The 25,981-nt window shown below is 41.7% G+C and overlaps 2 protein-coding genes across 10 annotated transcripts in view; one reads left to right on the top strand and one right to left on the bottom strand.

Annotated features, from left to right (window-relative positions):
• CTNNA2 (catenin alpha 2) overlaps positions 1-25,981 on the bottom strand; it is a 1,475,417-nt gene that overhangs the window by 360,449 nt on the left and 1,088,987 nt on the right. The window lies entirely within an intron of this gene.
• LRRTM1 (leucine rich repeat transmembrane neuronal 1) lies at positions 252-3,115 on the top strand. Of its 4 annotated transcripts, none has more exons than XM_025354033.1 (3): positions 269-839; positions 972-989; positions 1,107-3,115. In XM_025354033.1, exon 3 carries the CDS (start codon positions 1,166-1,168, stop codon positions 2,732-2,734), a length of 1,569 nt encoding a protein of 522 aa, XP_025209818.1. In that variant the 5' UTR covers positions 269-839; positions 972-989; positions 1,107-1,165; the 3' UTR covers positions 2,735-3,115. The 4 variants fall into 4 exon arrangements, with proteins under 4 accessions (XP_025209817.1, XP_025209818.1, XP_025209820.1 ...); XM_025354034.1 differs by having other exon boundaries at positions 392-456; positions 904-989; XM_025354032.1 differs by lacking the exon at positions 972-989 and having other exon boundaries at positions 252-835.

Here is a 25,981-nt window from a genome sequence, read left to right as displayed (position 1 = left end):
AGTTTCTTCCCACTTGGAAATATCTTGTCGTGGATGATGCTACCCCTATCGCCACCTCCTTCCCCCCTCCTTTTATTTTATTTTTTTTTTTTTGAAATATGGACAAAAAAGCTTAAAGTGTTTTCCGTTTCATCAAAGAACATATATTACTTTAGTGGTTCGGTAAAATGTTGGTTTTATGCCCACCCCTTTTCAATCTGCCCATGTCTGAGGTGCTCGGGGAAGACGCACAATCGTGAGCAGCTTACGACACTCAGTGAGCAGTAGGTGCCTGTGCAAGCTCGCGCCTCACACTGCCTGGTGGAGAGAAGGAGCCCGGGCGCCGCTCGCCGCTTCCCGCGACGCCGCCCGCACCTCCCCGCCGCCCGCCGCCCGCAAAGCATGAGCGAGCCCGCTCTCTGCAGCTGCCCGGGGCGCGAATGGCAGGCTGTCTCCGCGGAGTAAAAGGTGGCGCCGGTCAGTGGTCGTTTCCAATGACGGACATTAACCAGACTGTCAAATCCTGGGGAGTCGCGAGCCCCGAGTTTGGAGTTTTTTTCCCCCACAACGTCACAGTCCGAACTGCAGAGAGAAAGGAAGGCGGCAGGAAGGCGAAGCCCGGGCTCCGGCACGTAGTTGGGAAACTTGCGGGTCCTAGAAGTCGCCTCCCCGCCTCGCCGGCCGCCCTTGCAGCCCCAAGCCGAGCAGCAAAGTGAGACATTGTGCGCCTGCCAGATCCGCCGGCCGCGGACCGGGGCTGCCTCGGAAACACAGAGGGGTCTTCTCTCGCCCTGCATATAATTAGCCTGCACACAAAGGGAGCAGCTGAATGGAGGTTGTCACTCTCTGGAAAAGGGTGGGTAAGACACTTTTTAATTAAATTCTTTCCCGAAGATTTTTTTTCCTCCCTTTTCTTTGCTGCAGCATCTAACATGGACCAAATCACCATCTCTTTGATCTTTCCGTGGCTGTGAACTTTCTATGCTGCCCAGATTTCTGCATGCTTAGAGGTGAACGTGTGGTTTTTGGGGAGGGGGGTCCTTCTTTATTTCTATGTATTTATTTGATTTTTTGCCCTTTTCTCCTCCTCCCCCGCTCCCCCTCCCTCGGAATAAAATATGATGTAGATTTCTGACCGAGCGCTTCCAATGGACATTCTCCAGTCTCTCTGGAAAGATTCTCGCTAATGGATTTCCTGCTGCTCGGTCTCTGTCTATACTGGCTGCTGAGGAGGCCCTCGGGGGTGGTCTTGTGTCTGCTGGGGGCCTGCTTTCAGATGCTGCCCGCCGCCCCCAGCGGGTGCCCGCAGCTGTGCCGGTGCGAGGGGCGGCTGCTGTACTGCGAGGCGCTCAACCTCACCGAGGCGCCCCACAACCTGTCCGGCCTGCTGGGCTTGTCCCTGCGCTACAACAGCCTCTCGGAGCTGCGCGCCGGCCAGTTCACGGGGTTAATGCAGCTCACGTGGCTCTATCTGGATCACAATCACATCTGCTCGGTGCAGGGGGACGCCTTTCAGAAACTGCGCCGAGTTAAGGAACTCACGCTGAGTTCCAACCAGATCACCCAGCTGCCCAACACCACCTTCCGGCCCATGCCCAACCTGCGTAGCGTGGACCTCTCGTACAACAAGCTGCAGGCACTCGCGCCCGACCTCTTCCACGGGCTGCGGAAGCTCACCACGCTGCATATGCGGGCCAACGCCATCCAGTTTGTGCCCGTGCGCATATTCCAGGACTGCCGCAGCCTCAAGTTTCTCGACATCGGATACAATCAGCTCAAGAGTCTGGCGCGCAACTCTTTCGCCGGCTTATTTAAGCTCACCGAGCTGCACCTCGAGCACAACGACTTGGTCAAGGTGAACTTCGCCCACTTCCCGCGCCTCATCTCCCTGCACTCGCTCTGCCTGCGGAGGAACAAGGTGGCCATTGTGGTCAGCTCGCTGGACTGGGTTTGGAACCTGGAGAAAATGGACTTGTCGGGCAACGAGATCGAGTACATGGAGCCCCATGTGTTCGAGACCGTGCCGCACCTGCAGTCCCTGCAGCTGGACTCCAACCGCCTCACCTACATCGAGCCCCGGATCCTCAACTCTTGGAAGTCCCTGACAAGCATCACCCTGGCCGGTAACCTGTGGGACTGCGGGCGCAACGTGTGTGCCCTAGCCTCGTGGCTCAGCAACTTCCAGGGGCGCTACGATGGCAACTTGCAGTGCGCCAGCCCGGAGTACGCACAGGGCGAGGACGTCCTGGATGCCGTGTACGCCTTCCACCTGTGCGAGGATGGGGCCGAGCCCACCAGTGGCCACCTGCTCTCGGCCGTCACCAACCGCAGTGATCTGGGGCCCCCTGCCAGCTCGGCCACCACGCTCGCGGATGGCGGGGAGGGGCAGCACGACGGCACATTCGAGCCTGCCACCGTGGCTCTCCCCGGCGGCGAGCACGCCGAGAATGCCGTGCAGATCCACAAGGTGGTCACGGGCACCATGGCCCTCATCTTCTCCTTCCTCATCGTGGTCCTGGTGCTCTACGTGTCCTGGAAGTGTTTCCCAGCCAGCCTCAGGCAGCTCAGACAGTGCTTTGTCACGCAGCGCAGGAAGCAAAAGCAGAAACAGACCATGCATCAGATGGCTGCCATGTCTGCCCAGGAATACTACGTTGATTACAAACCGAACCACATTGAGGGAGCCCTGGTGATCATCAACGAGTATGGCTCGTGTACCTGCCACCAGCAGCCCGCCAGGGAATGCGAGGTGTGATTGTCCCAGTGGCTCTCAACCCATGCGCTACCAAATACGCCTGGGCAGCCGGGATGGGCCGGCGGGCACCAGGCTGGGGTCTCCTTGTCTGTGCTCTGATATGCTCCTTGACTGAAACTTTAAGGGGATCTCTCCCAGAGACTTGACATTTTAGCTTTATTGTGTCTTAAAAACAAAAACGAATTAAAACACAACAAAAAAATCCCCACCCCACAACCTTCAGGACAGTCTATCTTAAATTTCATATGAGAAACTCCTTCCTCCCTTTGAAGATCTGCCCATATTCAGGAATCTGAGAGTGTAAAAAAGGTACCAATCATTGATTTTTTTTTTTTTTTTTGTAAACTAAAATGTTTAAAATAAAATAGCATTTACAGTTTTTACAGACTGGTGTAACCTAAATGAATTGTTACTTGTGTTACAAGAAAAGCAACAGTTAAAATTTCCTTGTGGGGTGGGGAGGGGAGTTGTCCAGGGGCCAGAAGGAAATTCCAGGAGCAAAGTAGTCAGATTCATTTTGAAATTTTAAAGAAGGGCCAACAAAGCTTATCAGATTAATGACTTATGTTAATTTACTCCACATGAGTAAGGACTGGAAAAAGAAAAACAGCAAGACCCTTTATATTATTGGGGCAAGGACAGTGCAATCTAACCACCTTCAAGCAAGTGAGAGGTGGACTGAGGACTGGGCATCCTTGCTCAGCCTTTAAAGCAGAGCATTGCAAATGGCTTTTAAAAGGCAGTGCCAGATAGTTTGTCCTAGGAACACGAAACATTTTTGCACTTAATGTAACCATCTTTCAAATCAACTCAAAATGTAACCATCTTTCAAATCAACTCAAAATCTCATCCCCAAATGCCACCTGTTCTTAATTCTCCTGAGTCTTTGATTCACCCGACATAGTAGCATTTGTGCCCTTTTTGTACCCCCTGTTAAAGGGAGCCCCTCAGCTCACTGCTCTCTTTGGTCTGGCTGAGGGGAAGGAGGCAGAATCCTGATATTTAGGGCTGAAAGCTGTGCTTCTGGAGCACAGTGCTAAGACTGCAGCATGCTTAGGTTCCCAGACAGTGACAGCACATTCCTAGTTTCTATGGGGAACGAGGAGAAAAGCCTACCTCAGGATGAATGCCTGCAGGGTAATGACTTGTAGCAAGAGACTTTAGGGGCAGAGGTGACAGAGCAGTGATGGGGTGGGGAGAGTGGGAGAAGATAATCATCTGATCCTGTGTTTGCATATTTCTGAGATAGGAATAATTTGTTAAACCAGGACAGAAAAGCTGCCTCTTCTCAGATTGCCCTTTTGTGTAATGCTTGCTTTCCCTATTTCTTTCTTTTTTCTTTTTTCTGTGTTGGGATTGATGATTGCTCCTTCTCATCCCTCATAGGTTTCCAGGTCCATCATTGAGATTTCAGTTTCTATTCAACTAAAAAGTGAGGAAGTGGTGGTAGTGGCAATTGGTGGGTACAGAGAAGGGAAGGGGAAAGCTGTGTGCATTGGACGGAGGGCTCCTTCATCAGATGATAATTTAAGCAAATGTATGATTGAAATAAACTGTGATGGATGACAGATGCTGAACCAGTGCAACCCACATCCCTAAGTCTTTCTCTTCCCTCTCTGACACTAAAGACTTACATCTTTCTGTTTTTATTTTTCCTTTTTTTTTTTTTTTTTTTTTTTTTGAGAGAGAAGTCCAAATAGCAGGAAGAGGGATGGGGGGATGAGGAACCACACACTACCATCCCCCAAAACGCAAATGTCTCCAACTACCAATCTTAGGAGGCAAAATCAGCTTTTTGAAATGCAGAATGGTATCACCAGAAGGTTTCCTTAAACTAAGGGTTGGTGGTAGGTTTCTCTTCTACCTATGGAGAAACCAGTATGCCTAAAAATATTGTTTCTAAGAGTCTCTTTCAAGATAAATATTTTGCAAATGTCTTTTAAGATGTTAAGCCCTGGGAGACAGCTTCTTACACACACACACACACACACACACACACACACACACCCCAACACCCCAGCTCATTTTTCCTGACCAGGAAACTTCATCTTGCTTTATTTATAATTAAAACATGACATTATGACACACATCATGCACATGACACCCATTCAGATTGTTAGTGTTCTAGAAGAGAGGTGCTTTGTTTGATAACTTTGAGGAGGGGGTTTTGAATTTAAGCATAATCATTTGGGTTTGCCTTTCTAAATAGCATACCACTCCGAGAGCAGGGGTAGCAGGAAAAAGATTCTCTCAGGTATGTGCCTTACCTAAAACCCTACTAAAGCGACCTCCTCTAGAAGACAGCATACCTTTTTTAGAAAAAAAAAAAATTGTAGCAACTGAAGGAGGGCTCCTTGGATTCCGTGAACTTAACCATCTCATAGGAAGGCTACAGGAATCCAGCGCCCAAAGCTGCTCTGGCTTGGTGCATTAAAGAGCTGTGTGGGTGTGCTTATAGGGAAAGCTTTCAGAAGCAAAACCTTCCTGGCAAGCATCAGAACCACAAGTCCCCTCCTACCCTCTAGAAATCTGAATATTGGAAACTGTAGTTTATCTCCTATTGCCAAGACATTTTTATCTTTCACTCTTCTTGTTTCAAGGTGGCCATAAGAAAGAGAGAGAATAATCGTGCTTTGTTTTATGCTACTCCACCCACCCTGCCCATGATTAAATATCATATATGTAGAAGATCTTAAGTCTATGCATATTTCATGAAGAACCATTGGAAAGAGGAATCTGCAGTCTGGGAGCTTAAGAGCAAATGATGACCATGGAAAGCTATGTTCTTACTTTGTGTGTGTGTCTGTATGTTTCTGTGTTGTGTGTCTTTGTAGGCAAACAAATGTTGTCTACACAAACAGGAATTTAGCTCACATCATTTCATGTCCCTGTGACTCTAGCTCTGGAGATTGGTGGGGGGAGGGGGAAGGGGAAAAGGCAGGAATAAGGGAAAGTGGTAGTTTTAACTAAGGTTTTGTAACATTTGAAATCTATTCTTTCTCAAATTAATTAATCTTTAAGCTTCGAGAAACTTGCTCTGACCCCTCTAAGCAAACTGCTAAGCATTTAAAAGAGAATCTAATTTTTAAAGGTGTAGCACCTTTTTTTATTCTTCCCACAGAGGGTGCTAATCTCATTATCCTGTGCTATCTGAAAAGAACTTTAGGCCACAATTCACGTCTCATCCTGGGCATTGTGATGGATTGACCCTCCATTTGCAGTACCTTCCCAGCTGATTAAAGTTCAGCAGTGATATTGAGGTTTTTCGAATATTTATATAGAAAAAAAGTCTTTTCACATGACAAATGACACTCTCACATCAGTCTTAGCCCTAGTAGATTTTTAAGGTTGGACCAGAGGCAGCAGATTAAATGAGACCTGTCCTTTGCTGTACTCAGAAAAAAAAGGCAGTCGCTATGCTCAGATCGTAGCCTTGATATTAATAGTTGAGACCACCTACCCACAATGCAGCCCATACTCCCAAGACTACAAAGTTGTCATCACAAAGAAAAGGTTATTCCAGTAAAAGGAAATAATTTTCTAAACAATGTAAAAATATTCTTCTGAACTTATCAAAGTATAAGAGTGCCCTGCCTTTTCTCTCTGCTTTCAAGAAGGCAGACATTTGGTATGATTTAGCATCAACAACACATTTATGAGTGTGTGTAAGTAATCAGAGGGGCAAATGCCACTTGGTATTCCTCCCAAGTTTTCCAAGCAAGTACACACAGATCTCTGGTAGGATTAGGGGCCACTTGTGTTTCTGGCTTATTTTAGTCGACTTGTCAGCAAGTTTGATGCCTAGTCTATCTGACATGGCCCAGTAGAAGAGGGCATTGATGGATCACATGAGATGGTAAAAGAAACATCATCACATACCCCTCTCACAGAGAAAATTATCAAAGAACCAGAAATTATATCTGTTTTGGAGCAAGAGTATCATAATTTTCAGGGTAGTCAAACATCAATCATCTCCTCTAGATGAGTGGTGATGTTGGTTGATTTGGATCTGCCATTGACAGAATGTCAAATAAAAAGGAATTAGCTAGCATATGACCATTAAATAGGCTTCTGAAATATATACACACACTCCTACCTCAGTCTATCTCTGTATATATAACAGCACACACACAAACATGCACACACACATATGTGTGTGTATATACATATATATGTATAAAACCACATATAACCACACACACATACATATATAACCATATACACACACACACACACACACACGTGCAGGCAGGTGACCACATTATGTAACTACCTTCTAGCACTAATTACCCTAATACTTTCTTCTTCATAATCAAACTTTTATTCAGGAAAGGATCTCATAAAATAAGTGACAGTTAAGATATAAAGGACTGATATGGCTGATGGTATTTTCAGGCATTAATGAGTAGGTAGATGCTTTGCAGGCTGGGGAACTTCTGGGCTCCTTATGCCACAGCAGAGTGTAACCTGCTGTCTAGTGGGAAGAGCCAGCAAATGGGAATATATTTTTTGAGAGTATTTTCCACCTCAGGGTTAAGAAATATATTTTTCCACTAAAGAATGCTCTACTCTGATTTTTTTTTTTTTCTTTTCTGGGATTCAGGAGGCAAAATTCTTACTTCTGATTGGGCACCATCTCCTGGCCTTGCTCAACTGGACACAATTTCTGAAGACCTTTGCTTTTTTACTCCAAGTAAAGGGACTGGCTATTGCATTCTTACAGTTTAGACAAAGATATAAATGAGATGGAGAAATACAATTTACTGAGCAGTCACTAGTACGGTGCCTTTATCTAGATCACCATAAGTGAGGCAGGTGCCAGCAACCTTATCTTCACATGAAGAACTTGAGGCTTACAGAGGTCAGGTATGTTGTGCAAAGTCACCCCGCTAGTGATTGGAAGCACTGTGATGTGCTGATTGACTTGGTGGCCTTTTCACTACACCCTGTTTCTTTATTCCTTGAATGGTTGCCCCTCCACCCCTGCACATAACAAAGAGCCTAGAACTAGACTGGGAACAGGACACATGCTCAACACATTCTTGTTGAATGCCATGGGCACAATGCTGAAATCCAGGAATTCTGACCATGACTTGTTTGTTCTGGTCACTGGTAATAGGGCAACGCAGGACTCTGCCAATAGAGGAGACTTCTCCAGGGTTCCAGGAGAAGAAATGGCCAGTACATTCAGTCCAACCCCTTAAAATAGGATTTTAGATTCAGAGAGAGTAAAGTATAGACATCCATATGTTATTGTCAGGGATTTATCTGCATTTCTTCCTTCGTGATTAAATGGATCATGTGTCTATGGTAATGGTTCTCAACCAGGGGCAAATTTGCCACCCAGTGGACATTTACTTGTTTGTGTCTGGAGACATTTTACATTTTTATGCATGGGTGAGGTGGTGCTACTGGTATCCAGTGGGCAGAAGTATGGATACTGTGAAACATCCTACAAGCGAAGGACATCCCCTACATCAAATAATTATTTGACCTAAAATGTCAAGAGTGCTGAAGCTGACATTGCTGCTTCACGATGGAAAGTAATGGTGCTGTCTAAAGCATCATGCTGTGCTTCAGTTTTGCATGGAGTGGTCTTACTTCCGGGTTAGCTTTAGATTTACCTAGACTTATTCCCTTTAAGTCTTTCTCTTGCCAGGTAACTGGAAATCTAAATTAATAGCTGTTAGGTTCGTTGATAATCAGCAAAAGGGCCTATAGTTAACACATGCTTCTCAAAGAACATATGGCAAAACTTAAATTAACTAGGACAAAACTAGTCAGAACCCTCAATTGACCCACTTTTTCTTTAGCAATACCTCATTTAGGAAACAGGAAAAAAAAATCAAGTTAACAGTGGAGATTTAATTAACAAGAAGGAAAATGAGAAACTTGATATTCCTTCCAGGAGGGGTTCTGCAGTCTGAACAAATCCAATCCACCAGCCTGTGCCTTCTTCTTCCCCAACCAAAACTGTAATGTATGTGAGGTGGTGATGAACCTCTATTTAAAAAATCAGTTGTACTAAAAAATAAATGCTTGAGGGGATAGATAGCTCATTTTCCATGATGTAATTATTACACATTGCATGCCTCTATCAAAATATCTCGTGTACCCCATAAATTTATGCATCTACTATGTACCCACAATAAATTTTTTAAAAACTAAAAAAAAAAAATAAATAAAATAAGCTAGAAAAAAGTCAGTGTGCTCAGTCTAGTGGGTAGGGTGGACACATTTAGGGAAATGATTTCAGTCCTTAGAAACAGGATAGTCTAGAGATACAAGAATTGCAAACTGAAATCCATCTGGGGACACACAGGCAACACAGATGAGTGAGGTTCATGGGTAGATGAAATTATAAGGAACTGGATAATTCACTTAAAAGAATATAATTCACATTTGACTGGTTCTGGTTAATCAGAACATTTCTGCAGGGCAGGTCAAGTAACTGCTCTGGAAGAAATAGGGTCTAGAAGTCAGGAGTCATCATCTTTAGACATAGTACTGTTATTTATATGACTGGGATCATCTGTTAATCATCTTACTTACTTGGTCTCTGTCTCTACTTTAGATGGATTCATCTAGGTATTCCCTAAGAAACGTTCCAGTTTGGGGCTTGTATTTTACTATTTGTTTCCCCAAAATAAAACTTAAAACAAAAGTGGTTTTCAAGACAGTGTCACTTAACCAGAAAATTAAAATTCCCCTGAATTCCTTTTCCTCCAGACATTCTGATTCATCAGGCTTGCCTGAATATGAATGAGCAGATATAGGTTAAAAAAAAATCACTGAGAGTCAGGGGCTTCAGAGAGGTAGGTGGACATGCTGGAAAACAGATGAGAAGATGAGAAAGCTCAGGCATGTGTGGGTGGGAAAACTGGGTTTTTAGAATGTGCAGGAAGAGATGAAAGGGAATCGTAAAGAGGACACACACACTCACCCGCACATGAGACCTAAGACACAGGGATGTGCCGTGAAGTAGCCCCCTACCCACAAAAAAATAAATTAATTAATTTAAAAAAATTGTTCAGGACTCTGAACATGACATACTACATTGTAAATGGCCACAATGGATATTAGGAGTTGAGAGACCTTTCTAGTAAAATGGGGTGTGGGATGGGAGGGAAAGAGAGAGAAAGAGAGTTTGAGAAGAAGAAAAGGCAAGGTGGGGGAAGGAGATGAGAGAAGAGAGAACAAAACAAATCAGAAAGAAAAAAGAAAAAGAGAGAAGAAGAGGAGAGAGTTTCAAGATCTGTGTTTTATGCTACTCAAGTTATCATAAGTAGCTGTGATTACACTGATTCCTCAATCCTTTTCAATCATTTCTTTATTCTGTTCTACCAGGTTAGCTATTTGTCTGTTCTCAATGTAATGTCACAAAGTTATTTTCCCTTGTGTTATGAGAAGAAGGAATTCATTTTCTAGCTGCATCTTATTTCTCTATTGCTCAGCTAGCAGAGTGCTTGTCAACCCTGGCTGCACACTGGAACCACTTGGAGCCTCAATAAATACTGACTCCTGGGCCCCACCCTCAAGAGATTGTGAGTTAACTGGTCTGGGATGTGGCCTTGGTGAGGAGAATTATTATTATTATTATTATTATTATTATTATTATTATTATTTATTATTATTTTTTTAAGCTTCCCAGGTGATTCCAAAGTTCAGCCAAGGCTGAGAAGCACTGAGCTAGCGGGTTGCCTACCCACAGCATGGACAACTCAGCAATCTACAACATCCAAAAGTCTGACTGCAGCTCTTTAAAAATACATGGTGGGCTGGTGCCTAGGCTCCATGGGGTCAGGTTACATGGGCTACATGGCAGGGAGAAGGGAGTCACGTTCCCACATGCCTGCCATTGACTCCATCTGGTGGCACTGATAGAAGAAAGACTTGCAAGCATCGGTGTACTCAGAATTAGTCTCTGAGCACTCTATAGTTTACAAAGTGCTGTTTAGAATTATTCTTATATTTGTTTTTATTCTCCCAATAATTTCAGAAGGCAGACAAAAACTTGTCCCATTTTTAAGACAAGAAGACTCAATCTGAAAAGTTTCAGTAGCTTGCCCAAGGTCATTGTTACTGCTGGGCTGGCACTGAGAAATGCCTCTTCTAAATTCTGGGTCTTTCCTCCTCTACCACCTTCCTTTCCTTCTCTAATTGGTTGTGTCATTATAAGGTAAAGCTAGTCCTGCTCAAAATATACAAATCAATAACTCCTTTAGGAGGATTCTTGGAAAACCCATTGCACACAGGCTCCTACACCTCCTGCAACTGAAGTCTTGCAGTTACAAAGTTTGACATTATAGTGTCACCACTGCCCTTCTGTGTCTCCACCCCATTCCCAAGCCTGACACTCTTTTCTTTGCCATAGGAGACTCCATGACACCCAGGAGACAGCCAAATAGGCATCAATTCTTTCCAAATACCCCAACACTAAAATATTCCCTTCTCACTGAGTCTACTGCATCCATAGATTTGCCACCAGCTCTTCCAAGAATGTAAACACTAAATCCTAGTAGGACACTGATCGGTGGAATGGTGATAATTCTACTCTGGGGATTTTTGCAACTTAAACAAGGATTTTTGGGGGAAATAACCAAAGGAAATCACTCTAATGCTGGAATTTCATTTCAATTTCACTTAAACAGACGGTGGCATACATTTGGCCAGGACATCCGACCTTGTTCCCCTTAAATGAAACAACACAAGTGAATGCCCACTTATAAGAGCAGATTTGTCAACAGTTTATGGGGTTTAAAGTAAGACCAGGATAAAGATTGGATCTTCTGTCATATTTTACCTCCGTAAACCAAAGTCTTCTTTAAAAATCACATATTTTTAGGTGTTCACCATCAGCATATTTATCCTCAGTGAAGAACTCTCAATATTGCAAACTATGTGTAGCAGGGATCTCTATCTCAGAAATATTGTAGGCAGCCTTTGGTAAAAGTGAGATGGCTCAGCAGTGCACAGAGCTAGCTGGATTAGTCTGCCACAGAAAGGTCTGGAAAAGCCAAGTTACACACAATTAATGGAACAATGCAACAATCTGTCTTCAGCGGGCCAAAGCAATTCTGTCATTTGTCCCTCAGCTGCAGAACAACCACTCACTCTGTTATTTTGCCTCACTGTCTCTGCTCCATAGTGATTTCATTTATGGTGAAATCTATATTTCCCTGCAACTGAGACTGCGTTTCTTTATTTTTTAAAAATTTTTATTCTAAAAATAAGGGGACTTCTCAGAATGCAGCAGCACTGCTTTGCTGTCCAGGTCATTTTTTAATCTGAGTGTTTCATATTGATCCTTTTTGCATATTATTTCAAAAATCATAAAGGTACATAAAAAAGAGCAAACATGCTGTAGGAAAGAAAGGGAGAAGCTACATTATAACTGAAATGCCACTAAAGATAACATATCACTCAGATGCCTTTAACTTCTGATTATATTGCTCAACTCATTCAATCAAAGTAGCACAACATTTCTTGTTCAGAGCTTAAGTCAACATTTGTGGAGTGAACAATAGAACCATTTAACTTGTAAATGATTGCAGCTGTGAAGGTGAGGCATTCTCAAGAGGACTGTGTTGGCATAGGCCTATCAGACTCACTATGAGAGTATGCAGAAGAGGCCTCTACTTCTTCCTGATCCATTTATGAAATATGACCCCCACCTATAGGAGTGTTAATCATATATTTTACTTACTAGGTGCCTGGCAACCTGCTAAATCCTCAAGATTTTCTCATGTAAGCCCTGCAAAAAGCCTTCATCCCTCCTTGCTCAGAGTAGTATTAGCATGCTCCCTTTACAAACAGGTAAACTGAGGTCTGGCAGGGGGTCAACAACTTGCCCAAGGTCACTTACCATGGTAGGATGATGTGTCAAGGGAGACACATTCCTTGGGTTCAAATTCTGGCTGAGTGACTTTGGCAAGGCACTTAACCTTTCTGATCATCAGTTCCTTCATCTATAAAATGAACATAGGGTTGTTATAAGAATCAAGCTCATTGTTATTGAGACTGAAAGGAGTTATTCCTTATAAAGTGCTTAGAATGGTGTCTGGCATATGGCAAGTACTAGATAAGTGTTTTCTAAATAAAATATAAATAGAACAAGGTCACATAGCCAGGAAAGGGTTGAATCCGAGTGTAACCAGGATTGTCATCCTGCAAAGCCAGGCTATCACCATTTTCTTCTGTGATAGGATGAGACTCAAAAACCTGAATTCCTGAAGGCTCTGGGTCTAAAAGAGGGATATGGAGGTAGTGAAGTCTGGAGTTGCAAAGACTACACATGGTTTCCTTCCCAGCTTTCTAACTGGCCGGACCTCAGCCCATACACCACTCACTGACTTTGTTCTGGTTCTTTTTTTTTTTTTTTTTTTTTTTTTTTTTTTTTTTTTTTTNAAAGGTTTTCAAAAGCACTAAGAAATGTTTGTGTTTTAATAACATTATGTTTTCCTTCAGTATTTCTAGTTTACATGTAATATCTCATCAAGTGGCACATTTTTTTTTTTTTTTTTTTTTTTTTTTTGAGACGGAGTCTCGCTCTGTAGCCCAGGCTGGAGTGCAGTGGCCGGATCTCAGCTCACTGCAAGCTCCGCCTCCCGGGTTCACGCCATTCTCCGGCCTCAGCCTCCGGAGTAGCTGGGACTACAGGCGCCCGCCACCTCGCCCGGCTATTTTTTTTTTGTATTTCTTAGTAGAGACGGGGTTTCACCGTGTGTTCTGGTTCTTTAGTGGCTTGGCTTTACCATTGTGGTCTGGCAGCCCTGGTGAACCTAATCCCGGAATACACGTGGCCATGTGCACACACATTCGTGCACACATATCTTCCAGTTTTCCTGGGAGCTGAAGGCTAGCGGCCAGCTACGTGGGCCTTCTGGTGATGTGGCAAAACTCATTTCCCCATCTGAGCTGTTTGCTATCTGTAGTCAATTCCTGGAGGTGAAAAGCTGCTACCCAGCTTGCAATTGTTATCCAATTCCCAAACTCTTATTTAATATTGGCAATATTAAATCATACTGGCCCCTGGGACAGTAAGCATACATCTTCAGCTGAAACAGATTTGCTGGTGTTTATTTAAAGAAGCTTTTTATTTGTGTACTCACAGCCATAGTTGGATGCTGCTCAAGTAAATTTAACAAATGACGAAGTACCCATCTGAGTTTGACCCTTTCTTCTGGCAGAGGAGGTCCTGTATCAAGAGGCAAACTCCACATCCCAGCTTTGACACTAATTTGCTCCTGGCCCTTAAGCAAGTCAGTTCCACCTGTCCAGAACTTACTTTCTTGTGTCTGTAGTGGTGAATTCTGGCTTTCCTTCTGGTTCTCCAATTTATTAGGTAGGGTATGAAGTTAAGGAGGAGAAAATAAAAGTAAGAGTAACTTTCCATACATTCTCCTTTGCTATCACTTATCAACAGGCAAAGCAATGAACTTCCCCAAAGGGAAAGACTCCAGTGTCTTCAGAGATCTACCACATCCCATAAGGAAAAACTATGTTTGGTCAGAGGGAACATTCTCTTTTGCAACTAGGGAATTGAGATACCAAAAGTTGAATGTGTTTCAAGCCACACCTTGTTCTTTGGGATTCACTCACAGAGTGATTAAAGCATGCTCTGTCCGAGCTTTGGCCAGAAATATTGGGAATACTTTGGCCGTAGTGAAACCTCAATACTTGAATCTATACTACCAGGGGATGTTAGAGCTGTTGGGAAATTGAGGACACCTTCAGTTTAGTGTTTTATGTCTTTGCTGGCTTGTTTTATTGTTTGTTTTCTACCCTCCTTCATTTTTTCTTTCCTTCCCTCCATCCTTCCTTCCTTCTTTTCTTTTTACTGAATTTATAGTTATGAGCTACACCAGTCACTCACAACAAGAGCAAAATGGCACTGAGGGAGCAAACACTGTTTCTTATGTGGGTGAAATAAATTTTACTAATTTTTGGCATAAAGCATAGATATACATATAGTACATAAACAGATATACAACATATCTATGGTATTAAGATTTCAGGGAGGGGGAGTGATTAGGAAAAATAAATGTCTAAATAGTATTTTCTAGGCGGGGGTGAGGAATGAAAAAAAAATGACTGGGAAACACTGAGATAGATAATGATTACAATGGGGGAAAAAAACAGCAAAAAGTAAAAGCATCACGGGAACCCCAAAAAGCATCACGGGAACCTCACCATGGTGAGGCTGGTGAGGTTCCTGTGATGCTTTTACTTTTTGCTGTCTTTTTCTCCCCCATGGTAATCACTGGGGAAGAAATGAGAAGGTCAAGGAAGTTTGGGTACTTCAGTATTCAAAACCAGGACTGAGACTATTTGGACAGGTTCATATGAGGGACTTTGTCTTATCAGCTCCTTCTGCACTCAACACATCCCAGAGTTGTCTTTATTTGGAGGATTCATGATGTACTAAAAAACTATCTGGTAGGGAATTAATTAGACAGAGCTTCTGCCATTTGCTGGCTTAGATAAATCAGCACTTTTCTGGACCTCAATTCCCTTGTCTATAAAATTCAGAAAACAATCCCTGCTCAGCCTGCTTCACAAGGATCTGGTAAAGATCAAATGAGATCATGTGAGTGACAGAACTTAAAAAGCTGTGAGGTCCTACGCAAAGATTTAAGGCAGTGGGAGGAGAGTGGTGAGAACCTGAACTGTGTGGTTGGCCCCTTACACAGAGTGACTTTTGAGGGCCACATCCTTAAACTCTTCTCCACAGGGATTTAATTCCTGCTCTTGGTCACTGCTCTGAATTAAGTCCTTCATGACTCTGTCATCCGTAGCAGGGAGCAGGGAGACAAGTACACCATTGGCTGCTTATTAGGAAGAAGGCCCTCCTGTCAGTTGACTTTTTTCCCTACCATATAACACAGTCTGACCCAAGTGGGGGCCTTAGGCAGTCACTAGTGTGACTCTGTGAACCTGTGTGTCCACATCTGTAAAATGACCATATCAGTGGCTGCCTTGTTGGTTTTTAGGAAGATTAGCAGAGAGCACATGTGCGTTGAGTCGGCCAAATTGCTGGCCAGTAGTACATTCTCAATCAGAATTAGTCCCACCCCTGCCCCAACATCACAGTAGAGTGACATGTTATGTTTACAAAAATAGCCTCAGGGGAAATGTGGATGGCATTAGGAGCAATTGGTTCCCAGAAGCAGAAGCTAAGAAGAGGATTTAAGAAGTTTATTGAATGAGAACACTAAATTAGTAATATAAAAATTATCTCTAAAGAGGCAAGAACTGGAGTAGAGATTAGTAGGGCACGTAACATTGCAGAATAATTAGTAAACAGGATGAAGAATAGCACCCTCTCTGTTATTCAATGGCAGCTGGAATGTTAAGAGGGAAGTTACAAAGATCCCTTACACCACTACAGATGCTCTGACACTTGCCTCAGGTAACTGTCTTTTATTTATTTATTTATTTATTTATTTATTTATTTATTTATTTTAATATAATGGTTCTTCCCAGTTCTGTCAACAGATTCAGTCCCCAGTCCTCCTTCTCTGAGCAGACCTCTCATCCGCAGCATATACCTGCTAGATCTTCTAAGAGCTAACATGGAGACTTCTGGAAGAAGGTGGGAGAGAAGTCCATCTCGGCTTGATTAACCATGTATCACATCATATTACTCCCATCTTAAAAGTGCACCCGTTGTTTTTCTAAGCCCTCACACAAAGGGTACTACTGTGGTCCCATATCTGTCAGCCCTTGAGAAACGCTGTTCTTGGACCTCACAGCCAAGCAGCCCTGAACTGCAGCAAAATCCAGCAACACATTCAGCAGCGAGCAGCCTGCTGAGCTCCACTGGTTTATCCAGGGCCACCAACCCCAAAGAACTGGGATGAAAGCAGATGTGAGAGAGGAAAAGGATCTGTTTTTGTTTTATTTTCTACCAGGCCCAGCTCTTTGTTGGGGGGGAAAAAAAAGAAGAAAAATCGAGCTCCAAGCTGGTGCCCTGCCAAGCTTCCTCCCCTTCCTTCCTAGTCCAAGCACTCCACCGTCTGTGCAGACTGCATAACAGCAGTTTCTGGAAACAGGCTGAAGAATCTGGGCCAGTCCAGAGGCAGTGGATTCCTGGTTTTTGTGTGGTGGGGTTTTAGGAATTTTATTTTTCACCTTAATTCTTTCAATAACTGCCAGCTGTTTGAAGCACATCCGTTATCAACAGCTTCTGTTTGTAAAATGAGACTGAAGGTATCCTCTCCAGAGGAATTCCTGAATCTTCTCTGTAGTTCAATGCTTTCACTGACAGTTTGGCTCAAAAAGTATGAGTGTGGTAAATATTAAAGAATGTTAATACAAATGTGATGAAACACCTAGGGATCTCTTTTTTTCTCCCCCCAAATTCTGCTTTGCTCACTACTAAAGTTAATCTTGACAGAAAATTTACTTCTCTGATCCACATCATTTCCCAAAGCAATTTTCCAACAGCAAACATAAATTTCTGGTGATCGCTTGGAGGTTTTCAATCCCTGTGTTAAGGAGGCCATGGGGTTTCAACTGTTTGCCTCACTTTCAGGTAAATGTCCCTCACTTGAAATGCTATCACCAGAGGACCCTGGGCAGCAACTAAGGACAAAGGTCCAAAAATGAGTTTTGAGGTATCAACAAAAATAGGTTTGGTAGCGGGGAGATGATCTGAGTATCAAGATCAAATCTTAAAAAGGAAATTAAGTCATTAACTAAGGAAGTAATTGCCTAAGCCCACATATCTGTAGCCGCAAATAAGATGAAGCACTAAGTAAATGCAGTGCCTTTACCTGGTGCTGGACTTTGAGCTGGTTAATGCAGATTACATTTATACCCTATTGAAGGTGTGAGTTAAGCACATATCATGAGATGACATTTGTGCTCTTCCCTTTGTCATGTTTGTCAGCCTTTAGGGCTCTCGGGAATGAAAAATGACTGGACTTTGGAATAAAATAGACCTCAATATGAGTCCCAGTTCTACCGAACACCAGCTGCCTGATGCAGGACAAATGACTCAACCCCTATTAATCTAGAGATAGCTTAAAAATTCTACTTTGAAGATATTGGGAGGTTTAGTATTAATATATGCAAAATGTTTTGCACATGCTGGACACACAGTGAGTGTTCAGTGTCATTACTATCGTCAGTATCATCACCGTCATTGTCACCTCATCATCATTACTTTTGGTACCAAGCATATCTATTACCAATGGAGTCCATTTTGACTATACACAGTGAATCTCCTTTACAATGTTATTTGCAATGGAATGAAATTCAGTCTATGGACCACACTAGATGAATCATATAAAGCAGTATATATGACAGCAGTTTATAAGTTTTAAAGTTTGATGAAAACGTAAGGTATCATGGGAAGGGGGAAGGTGGTTGTCTTTCTGATGTACCCAAAATAACCAAAAGATGCTTAAGTCATTTCTATCATTATCTCTATTTCCATGCCTTCCCTGTCCTCTCCTTTTCTTTCTACTCAGTAAAATTTTCATGATGACAAAATATCTATTTCAAGTTGTAAAGACACCTATGAGGCTTTTCTTGATGCCCTCAGCTCACCGTGGTCCTCCCTCTTACCATCAGAAGGTGTTAGAAGAGTCATTGTCCTTAGCAATCAACTCTGGACTGTTCAGGACATCTCTTTTCATTGTTCGTATCATTAATTTACTTATGTACCATGTCTATATATTTTGTGTCCCATTATATACTATTTATGGTCAGGGGACAACTATTTTGTATCAGTTCAATTCAGTTAGTTTCTAGGCACTGAAGATGAAGTACAAAGAGGAAAACATAGCCCTCCTCCCAAAGGGTTTACATACCAATACAAAGGGTACAACATCCACATATATAATGACAACCAAAGGTGGAATAGGATGAATACTATAACACAGGTGTAGCAAAGTCTTCCAATGATACAGCTAAAGGAAAGGGTTTCCTCAATTCAGGGAATGTGTGAGAAGTTTCATCGGGCTTGACGAAGAAGGTGGACTATACACTGCATCTAGTTAGGTGGGTGGGATTTGACATGAAGAATGGAAGGAAAGGGTCTCCCAAGAGCACAATCCACATTGTGCAAGAGCACGGAGGCAGGCAAGTGAAAGGGAAGCACTGGCTAAGTGCACCAGCAAAATGCTCAACAGCATGTGATGATTTGATATAAGTAGCTACTTCATCACCAGGACAATCCAGAATCTAATTTTATTCCATTTCAATATGGAATGTATCCTATCTATAACAGGATGAGTTAGTGAGAAAACAACTCACCACTCTTATATCCTTCCCCTACACTCATCATACAAAGAACAGAGTCCAGACTAGTGTTTCCTAAGGCCCTCTGAGGAGAATATCATCTCACAGAGGGGGGAAAAAAACAGAAGAAAGTACTTGAAGGAGGTTGCCGGACATGCAGACCACACAGGGGAATGGGTATGGAGGGCTCCTTAGGAGGCTGGGTCATGGCCACCAGTGGGTCTATCCCCAGAAGAGACTTCAATGACCAAACATAGCATTAAGCAGCAATTCTGCCTGCATTCAAGGGACCTTGTGTACATAGACAATGAGAGGTAAGTGGAAATCAGGTGTCCTGAAGATCAGAGCACCATTCCTGAGAGTTCTGAAACAATATTGGGCCCCCTGCACAATCAAGATGGGTTGGCATGGTAATAAGAAAATCTTTATGGAAATTGACAGTCAAATTCCCTGGTGAGAGGGAGCATCAAGTGGATTAGATGCAATTTTGAAAAGAAAAAGTAAAAAGGCAAGTGAAATGTTTTTACCTTTGTTGTATAGGGAATTTTATACCCATGACAGTGACTATTATCACACAAACCATGCCTGTCTAACAACATGTGAATAGCAATGGCTGAAATGTTGCTGGTATTCTGTATCAATTCATATTTGAAGGCTCATCTGTCAGAAGACCATTTAATTCTACATCAGACTTGATTGTCTGATGAACATCTCTGAAGGGACATTCATTTGCATTCCCACTGGGAGTCCTGGCTTCTCTGAGTTTTATCTGTTTATCCAGTGGGCTCACTGGGACAAAATAAAGGAACATTTTGGGAATAATGACTTGGTCCCCAGACTATGACCCTTGTACAAAGACCAGAAGCAAGATGACCATTCACCTCTCCACAGATCCCGTGGAAGAAAAGATAAATCACTCTGAGGTAAGAATGTCAAGACATCCAGGCTTGATCTTAAAGTGTTAGTTGACTGTCACCAGAGATGGACACATTTGAGTATGACACTGACTTTTATTAAGACATTAAAATAATCTAGTGAGAATGTGGGTAGTCCCGCTTAATGTATAATGCTTCTTGCTGCCACTGCTGCTGAAGAAAGAGGGAAGAATCTCTTCCTTCTAGAATGAATGAGAATGAAAATTCAACAAGAGAGATACCAGTGTGGTAGATGCTACTGGCAATCCACTCAATTGCCATTCCCCACCATCTTCATCCATAATGGCAATCTGCTGCCATGATAAAGGCTAAAAACATCATGGTCTGGTTTTGCCAGCTTCCATGAAGTCAGGTCATGGCTGACCAGCTGGACAGACATCTACTTGGAAACTTCTGAGTAATATTTCACTTCAGAAAAAAAGAAAGTGATGTCTAGAAGAAAGATATCCTCCCTTTTGGCCTACAGACAACCTTCCTGATTCCTGTAATGAACAAACACTAGGACTAAGTGAGACAGCAGAGCAGAAAATGGAAAGAGACTCTACTGTGCTCCACAGTCTAGCTTGGGGGATCCACCTCTAGACCTATTGCTATGTGGAGTAATAAACAACTATTATCCAACCATTGGAAAGTGAGTTATCTATCTATGTGAGCATAATCATCTTAACCAATATGACAAAATTCTAGATGGAGTGGGATAGAGACAGGGATGTGTGGAAAGCTAAAAGGATGAGGCAAATGAATATCCAAAGAGAAAAGGAAAATGTCATTTCCCTGGGGACAGGTTTGAATCCTGCCCTGCCTCTACTAGGAATTTGAGGAATCCTCAGAGATGATATTAAAAAAAGTGACTGAATGTCAGAGATCATAGGAGGGATGGCGTTGATGGCTTCATAGTAGAGGAAAAATCCAACAATGAAGAGAAAACTGCATTGAACCACATTCAATGCTCTTCATTAAGAGAATGAAAGAGGAAACTGGTTTGAACCACTGTGTATCAGGATGGATAGAGGAAAGGCCACCACTTCTGTCCTTTTCGGGCTCAGTCAAGGGAAGGAAAGATTCGAAGAATTGCTCTGGATAGGGCTCAGAGCTGAAAACTACAGCCAAAATCTTGACAGTTGTTAAACTTACTCCTTTACTGACTACTTGAAAATTGACTGGCCTGGGAAAGTTGGGACTGCTTCTGCCTTTGGAGTAGTGTTAGCTGGTGGTATTTTACTATCCAGAGTTAGGGTACCTTATCCCCCAAAAAGTTAGCTAGTAATTCCATTCAATTGTTAATTCACTATCCTCATATTTTTAAAAATGAAATCTTTTATTAAGAAATCAAAATAATCCAGGAAGAACTTGGGTAGTCCCGCTAAATGTATAATGCTTCTTGCTGCCACTGCTGCTGAAGAAAGAAGGCAGAATCTCTTCCAATTCGATTGCCATGAATGGAATCATTCTACTCACACTAATTGTTCATGGTCAGGGAAATTGAGATAATACAAGTCAAATACTTGGCATGATGTGTGGAATTAACCATTCAATAATTATTAGTGGTCAGTTCCCTTTTCTTTCCCTCCTCCTTCTCCCTCTCTTCCCATCCCCTTTCTTTCTTATCTCTTCCTTTCCTTACCCTTCTTTTGTCCTCCCATCTTCTAGTCTTCCTCTCCCTGTATGTTCAGCATACGCAGTGGCTGGAGAACTGTCCTCCTCCCTGCATGACTAGCTGCCCTTCCAGCTCTAGGAGAGCACAAGGGCACTCTTTCCAGCTTCCCTCAGCTGCATTAGGGTGAACCAGAGGCACATCCAACCTATTATCATCTATTATAACTCATGAGACATCTTCCCATTGAAATAATGTCAGAAAAATGGGTAAATCCCTAGCCTATCAAACAATACTTACTGAAAACTTAACTCAAACACGTGCAGGTTCTATCTCTGAGGCTGCATTTATTAATACGAGGTTACTCCCTTTGTATGTAGGTCTCACACACCAACACTATCTCGTTACTTGTCCTTTGATTATTTTTTAAATTTATATTTTAAATTGACGTGTAATAATTATACAGAAAGATATTTCAATACGTATATACAATTTGTAATTATCAAATCAGTGTAATTAGCATATCCATCACCTCAAACCAGCATTTCCTTTATATTATCAAATATCCAGGTAGTGTTCAAACATATCTGATATTCTCTCGCCTCCCTGCACCTGACTTTTAGTTTGTTTGAGTCAAAATCCAAACAGGGTTCATACTCTCATTGGTTGATAATGTCTTTTAAGTGTCTTTCAATTACCACTCATCTCTTTGTCTCCCCTCTTGCAATTTATTTGATGATTAAACCTAGTTATTTGTCCTAAAAAATTACCTATATCCTAAATTTTGTTGATTTACGTGGTTTTTTAAATGTCACCCCCAATCTCCAAAATTCTGCCTTCTTTAATTTAAATCTTATAAAATTGCTTCCCTTTTAAAGAAAAATTGCAACTTGCCATTCCTTTGCTTATTACCTTGAGGATCTACTAGCCCATATTTTGTCTGATTTTGACCAATATCTTCTCATTTTAATATCCATTATTTACCTATTACTTCTTTCTGAAAAAAAACTTGAACCATCTGGAGTGCCCTTTAAATCAGGTTTTAAAATGCGTACTGGTCTACTCATCTAGAGAAGCTTGCTCAGCTCTAAGATTGCAAGACACAACTAGTAAGCAATAGGTGGTGTTGTGATTAACAATTGTGCCACATGATTACATTTTAAAAGTACATTTCTATTATTGATTAAACACATGCATATTTACTATGAGATTATATATCTGAGATTTGCTTTAAAATAATAGGAGACAGGGAGCAGTGGTTTAGATGTAATAAGATTGCACATGGTTGATATTGTTGCAGCTGGGTAATACCTATAGGAGGGCTCATTGTATTATTCTATCTACTTCTGTTTAAATTTGAAAATTTACACAATGAGAAGTAAATGTGAGTTGTACTATGTTACCAAAACTAAGTAATGAGACATTTCATTTGAGAGGCCTACATTGTCATATTTTTTGCCAAGGGCCATCAAAAAATCATGTCTAAGGAACAATATACTTGCTTTTCTCATTCTACAAATCTGATTTGCCCAAAAAAAGTAAGTTTTAAACTTAAAAAAAGCAATAAATAACATTTAAATAATAGGGAAATGGTTTGAAGTGAATGAAAATATAACTCATGTAGAAGTGGTTCATAGGTTTTGGGACTGGTCTAACCTGCCTTTCCTAAGACTCTAGTGTGGCAGAACCCATTGGCATTCCCCTGTGACCTATCACTAGCTGATAGAAGACTCCCAGAAGAAAAGTGACAGCAAGATCCACTGGATCATTTCATAAGAAACAATTGCTAGCATCATTATGAAGGATGCACTTACATACTTTTCCTACTACAATGCCGGATGAACATGCAGGTTCTATTATTCCAAGGTGAAAATTCAAAAAAAAAAAAAAAAAACAAAAAAAAAACTTTCCAAAAACCTATTATCTTTCAACTTTAACATTACTTCTCTTTATTCCATTCAAATGTTGCAAAGATAAGATAATTTATTGCATTATATTACACTAACCATATATACTCGAAAATATTTTTTAAAAATACATAGCCTTTATCAATAATAATTTTGTATTCTTTTACTAGTATTATCTTTAAGTAATTTCATTATTAGTAATTTTTAAACTATAATCAGCTATACACCTGCAAAATTCATAATGTGGGTTTGGTTCAATATATCTTTTCTGAAGTTGCATGAATTTAACACCACATATGCAAGTTCTCAGTCAGTCCAGTTGAAGATAATGAAGGGAAAAAAAGGAAGAACCAGGGGCTCCAAATAGAGAGGGAATAAAGATAAATGCACAGTGAAAGGAGGAGCTTTTGTATGAAGACTTGGAGGACATAAGGAGAAATGCCCTTTGACTATACCCATAGACACTAACGGACACTCTTTAGAAAATAACTTCTTAAAAGCATTTAATGACCTATTTTGGTGATTAAATCCCTTATTCTCAAGTTCTCCCCCTTTAAAGCTAACTTGTGCATCCCAGATTAAACCCTCAGAAGCTGACGTTTTTATGAGTTCTAAGGACTTCACCTCCAGAAGTGAGTCACTTCTGCATGCCACAGGCTGAAGAGACTTAGTCTTTAAATTTCCAGTGAGCTCATAACCCTGGCCTGAGCCTTGACAATGCACCACCCTAACAACACAGATCCTGAGCAAGTATCCGGGGACATTTCTGAATATAATTTGTGTCTAATTAATCCCTGGTCACCCCGGGGATCTCAATCCCTTTGGATCAACGAAACCAAGAGGCAGCATTTTAGCTAATAGCCAATAGCATTTTATGGCTCTCTTGAGAAGGCAGAGAGAAATGATGGCGTTTCCCTGCAGCATTTCAAAAATAAACCAAGGGAGAAAATCAACTCACCAAAGGAAATAATATTTTGTGTTCACTAAACGCCTTTCACAGTAGTCTCTCCCTTATTGGCAGGAGTATATTCTAAGACCCCCAGTGGATGCCCAAAACAATGGATAGTGTCAAACCCTATATGCACCATGTTATTTTTTTTTTCCTATACAGTAAGAGGCAGGAAGCATATACAATGTGGATATGCTGGGCAAAAGTGTAATTATGTCTCAGACAGGACTGAGCAGGACAGTGCAAGATTTCATCATGTTCCTCAGAATAGCATACAATTTAAAACTTATGAGTTGTTTATTTCTGGAATTTTCCATGTAACATTTTTGGACCACCCTTTACTGTGGGTAACAGAAACTGCAGAAAGCAAAACCTTGAATAAGGGTGGATGATTATTTGAGAGTCCTTTGCAAATCTATTTCAGGAGGTAAAAGATAAAAGGTGAGTAAGATCAGCACAAGATTATGCAAAGTCCAAGGTCAGCCATCCCTCCCATAAGTTGAGTGCCACTGGGCTGAAATATTGATTGAAATGTACCATTCTCTAAAGAGCGCAAATCTTGATAGGTGCCTATGTTTTTGTTGCATTACCTACCTAAGACTCCAGAACTTAAGTTGATATGTATAGACCCACTTATGGGTTGACGTCCCCAGGGAAGTGGGTCAACAGTGAGCAGAAGGCAGCAGTTGGCAAAGCTTGAAACTGGAGGCAAAAACCTGGCTGCATCCCCAGTGCTGTCTCTAACACAGGTGGGTACCTCTGAGCAATGAAAATCTTCTGGTATTTCTCAAATCCTGGAGTATGTGCTGGTGCTGATAATAATAATTCATTATTTGTTTTGTACTTTACAAAGTGCTGCAACCAGCACACAAGATCCTATTTGATCGGCTCAGCAAAGGGATAAAGGCACAAAAGGAAAACAAATATTACTTGAAGTCATGCAAGGACAGAGGCCCTGACCTTAGCATGTATTGAACTTTATGTCATTTACTTCTTACAACAGCACTGTTAGATGAGTGTTGTTGAACTGAAGAGAAAACTGAGACTCACAGAGGGTAAGTAAATGCATAACATCCCATAGCTAATGCTGTTCTTCCTACTCCAAATTTAACCAATATGACAATATTGGTTTTAGAAGAGGTATAATTTTAGAAGAGGTATAAATAGAAAAAAAAAAAAAGCCTGATTCCTACTTTAGGGTGAGACAATTGCCTATTTTTATCAGGGAAATCTCCCAGGAGTCCAGGCCATGACACAGAAATCTCCATGCATTGACCATTGTCTCTCACTTGGGCAACGAATATTTCAAGGCTCTCTATGTAATACAACGCTGGGACCATGAAAAGTCCTCTACCCACAGAAATTGACTCTATTGATGCAATCTTTTTTGTGGTCAGTATTTCATTCTGCCCATTGATGGGTACCATCAAAGCAATAAGTTGAGAGCTGAAGAGACAGGACAGAGAATGAGTAACCTTTAAAAGGGAAAAAAATAAATAGCATAGTATTGTATAATTGTACAATATCACAGTTGGAAGATGCCTTTGAAATCAACAAAACTAAGGCCCTCGTTAAATAGATGTAAAAGAAAAATGGTTTTTCTATGATCACTCG

This window comes from Theropithecus gelada, chromosome 13 (genome assembly GCF_003255815.1).
Source record: "Theropithecus gelada isolate Dixy chromosome 13, Tgel_1.0, whole genome shotgun sequence".
Lineage (NCBI taxonomy): Eukaryota > Metazoa > Chordata > Mammalia > Primates > Cercopithecidae > Theropithecus > Theropithecus gelada.
The sequence above is the reverse complement of the archived record's forward strand: the minus strand, read 5'-3'. Positions and strand labels throughout refer to the sequence as shown.

Excerpts from the sequence above, each read along its gene's own strand:
- LRRTM1 (XM_025354032.1), top strand. The coding sequence starts at position 1,166 with ATGGATTTCCTGCTGCTCGGTCTCTGTCTATACTGGCTGCTGAGGAGG.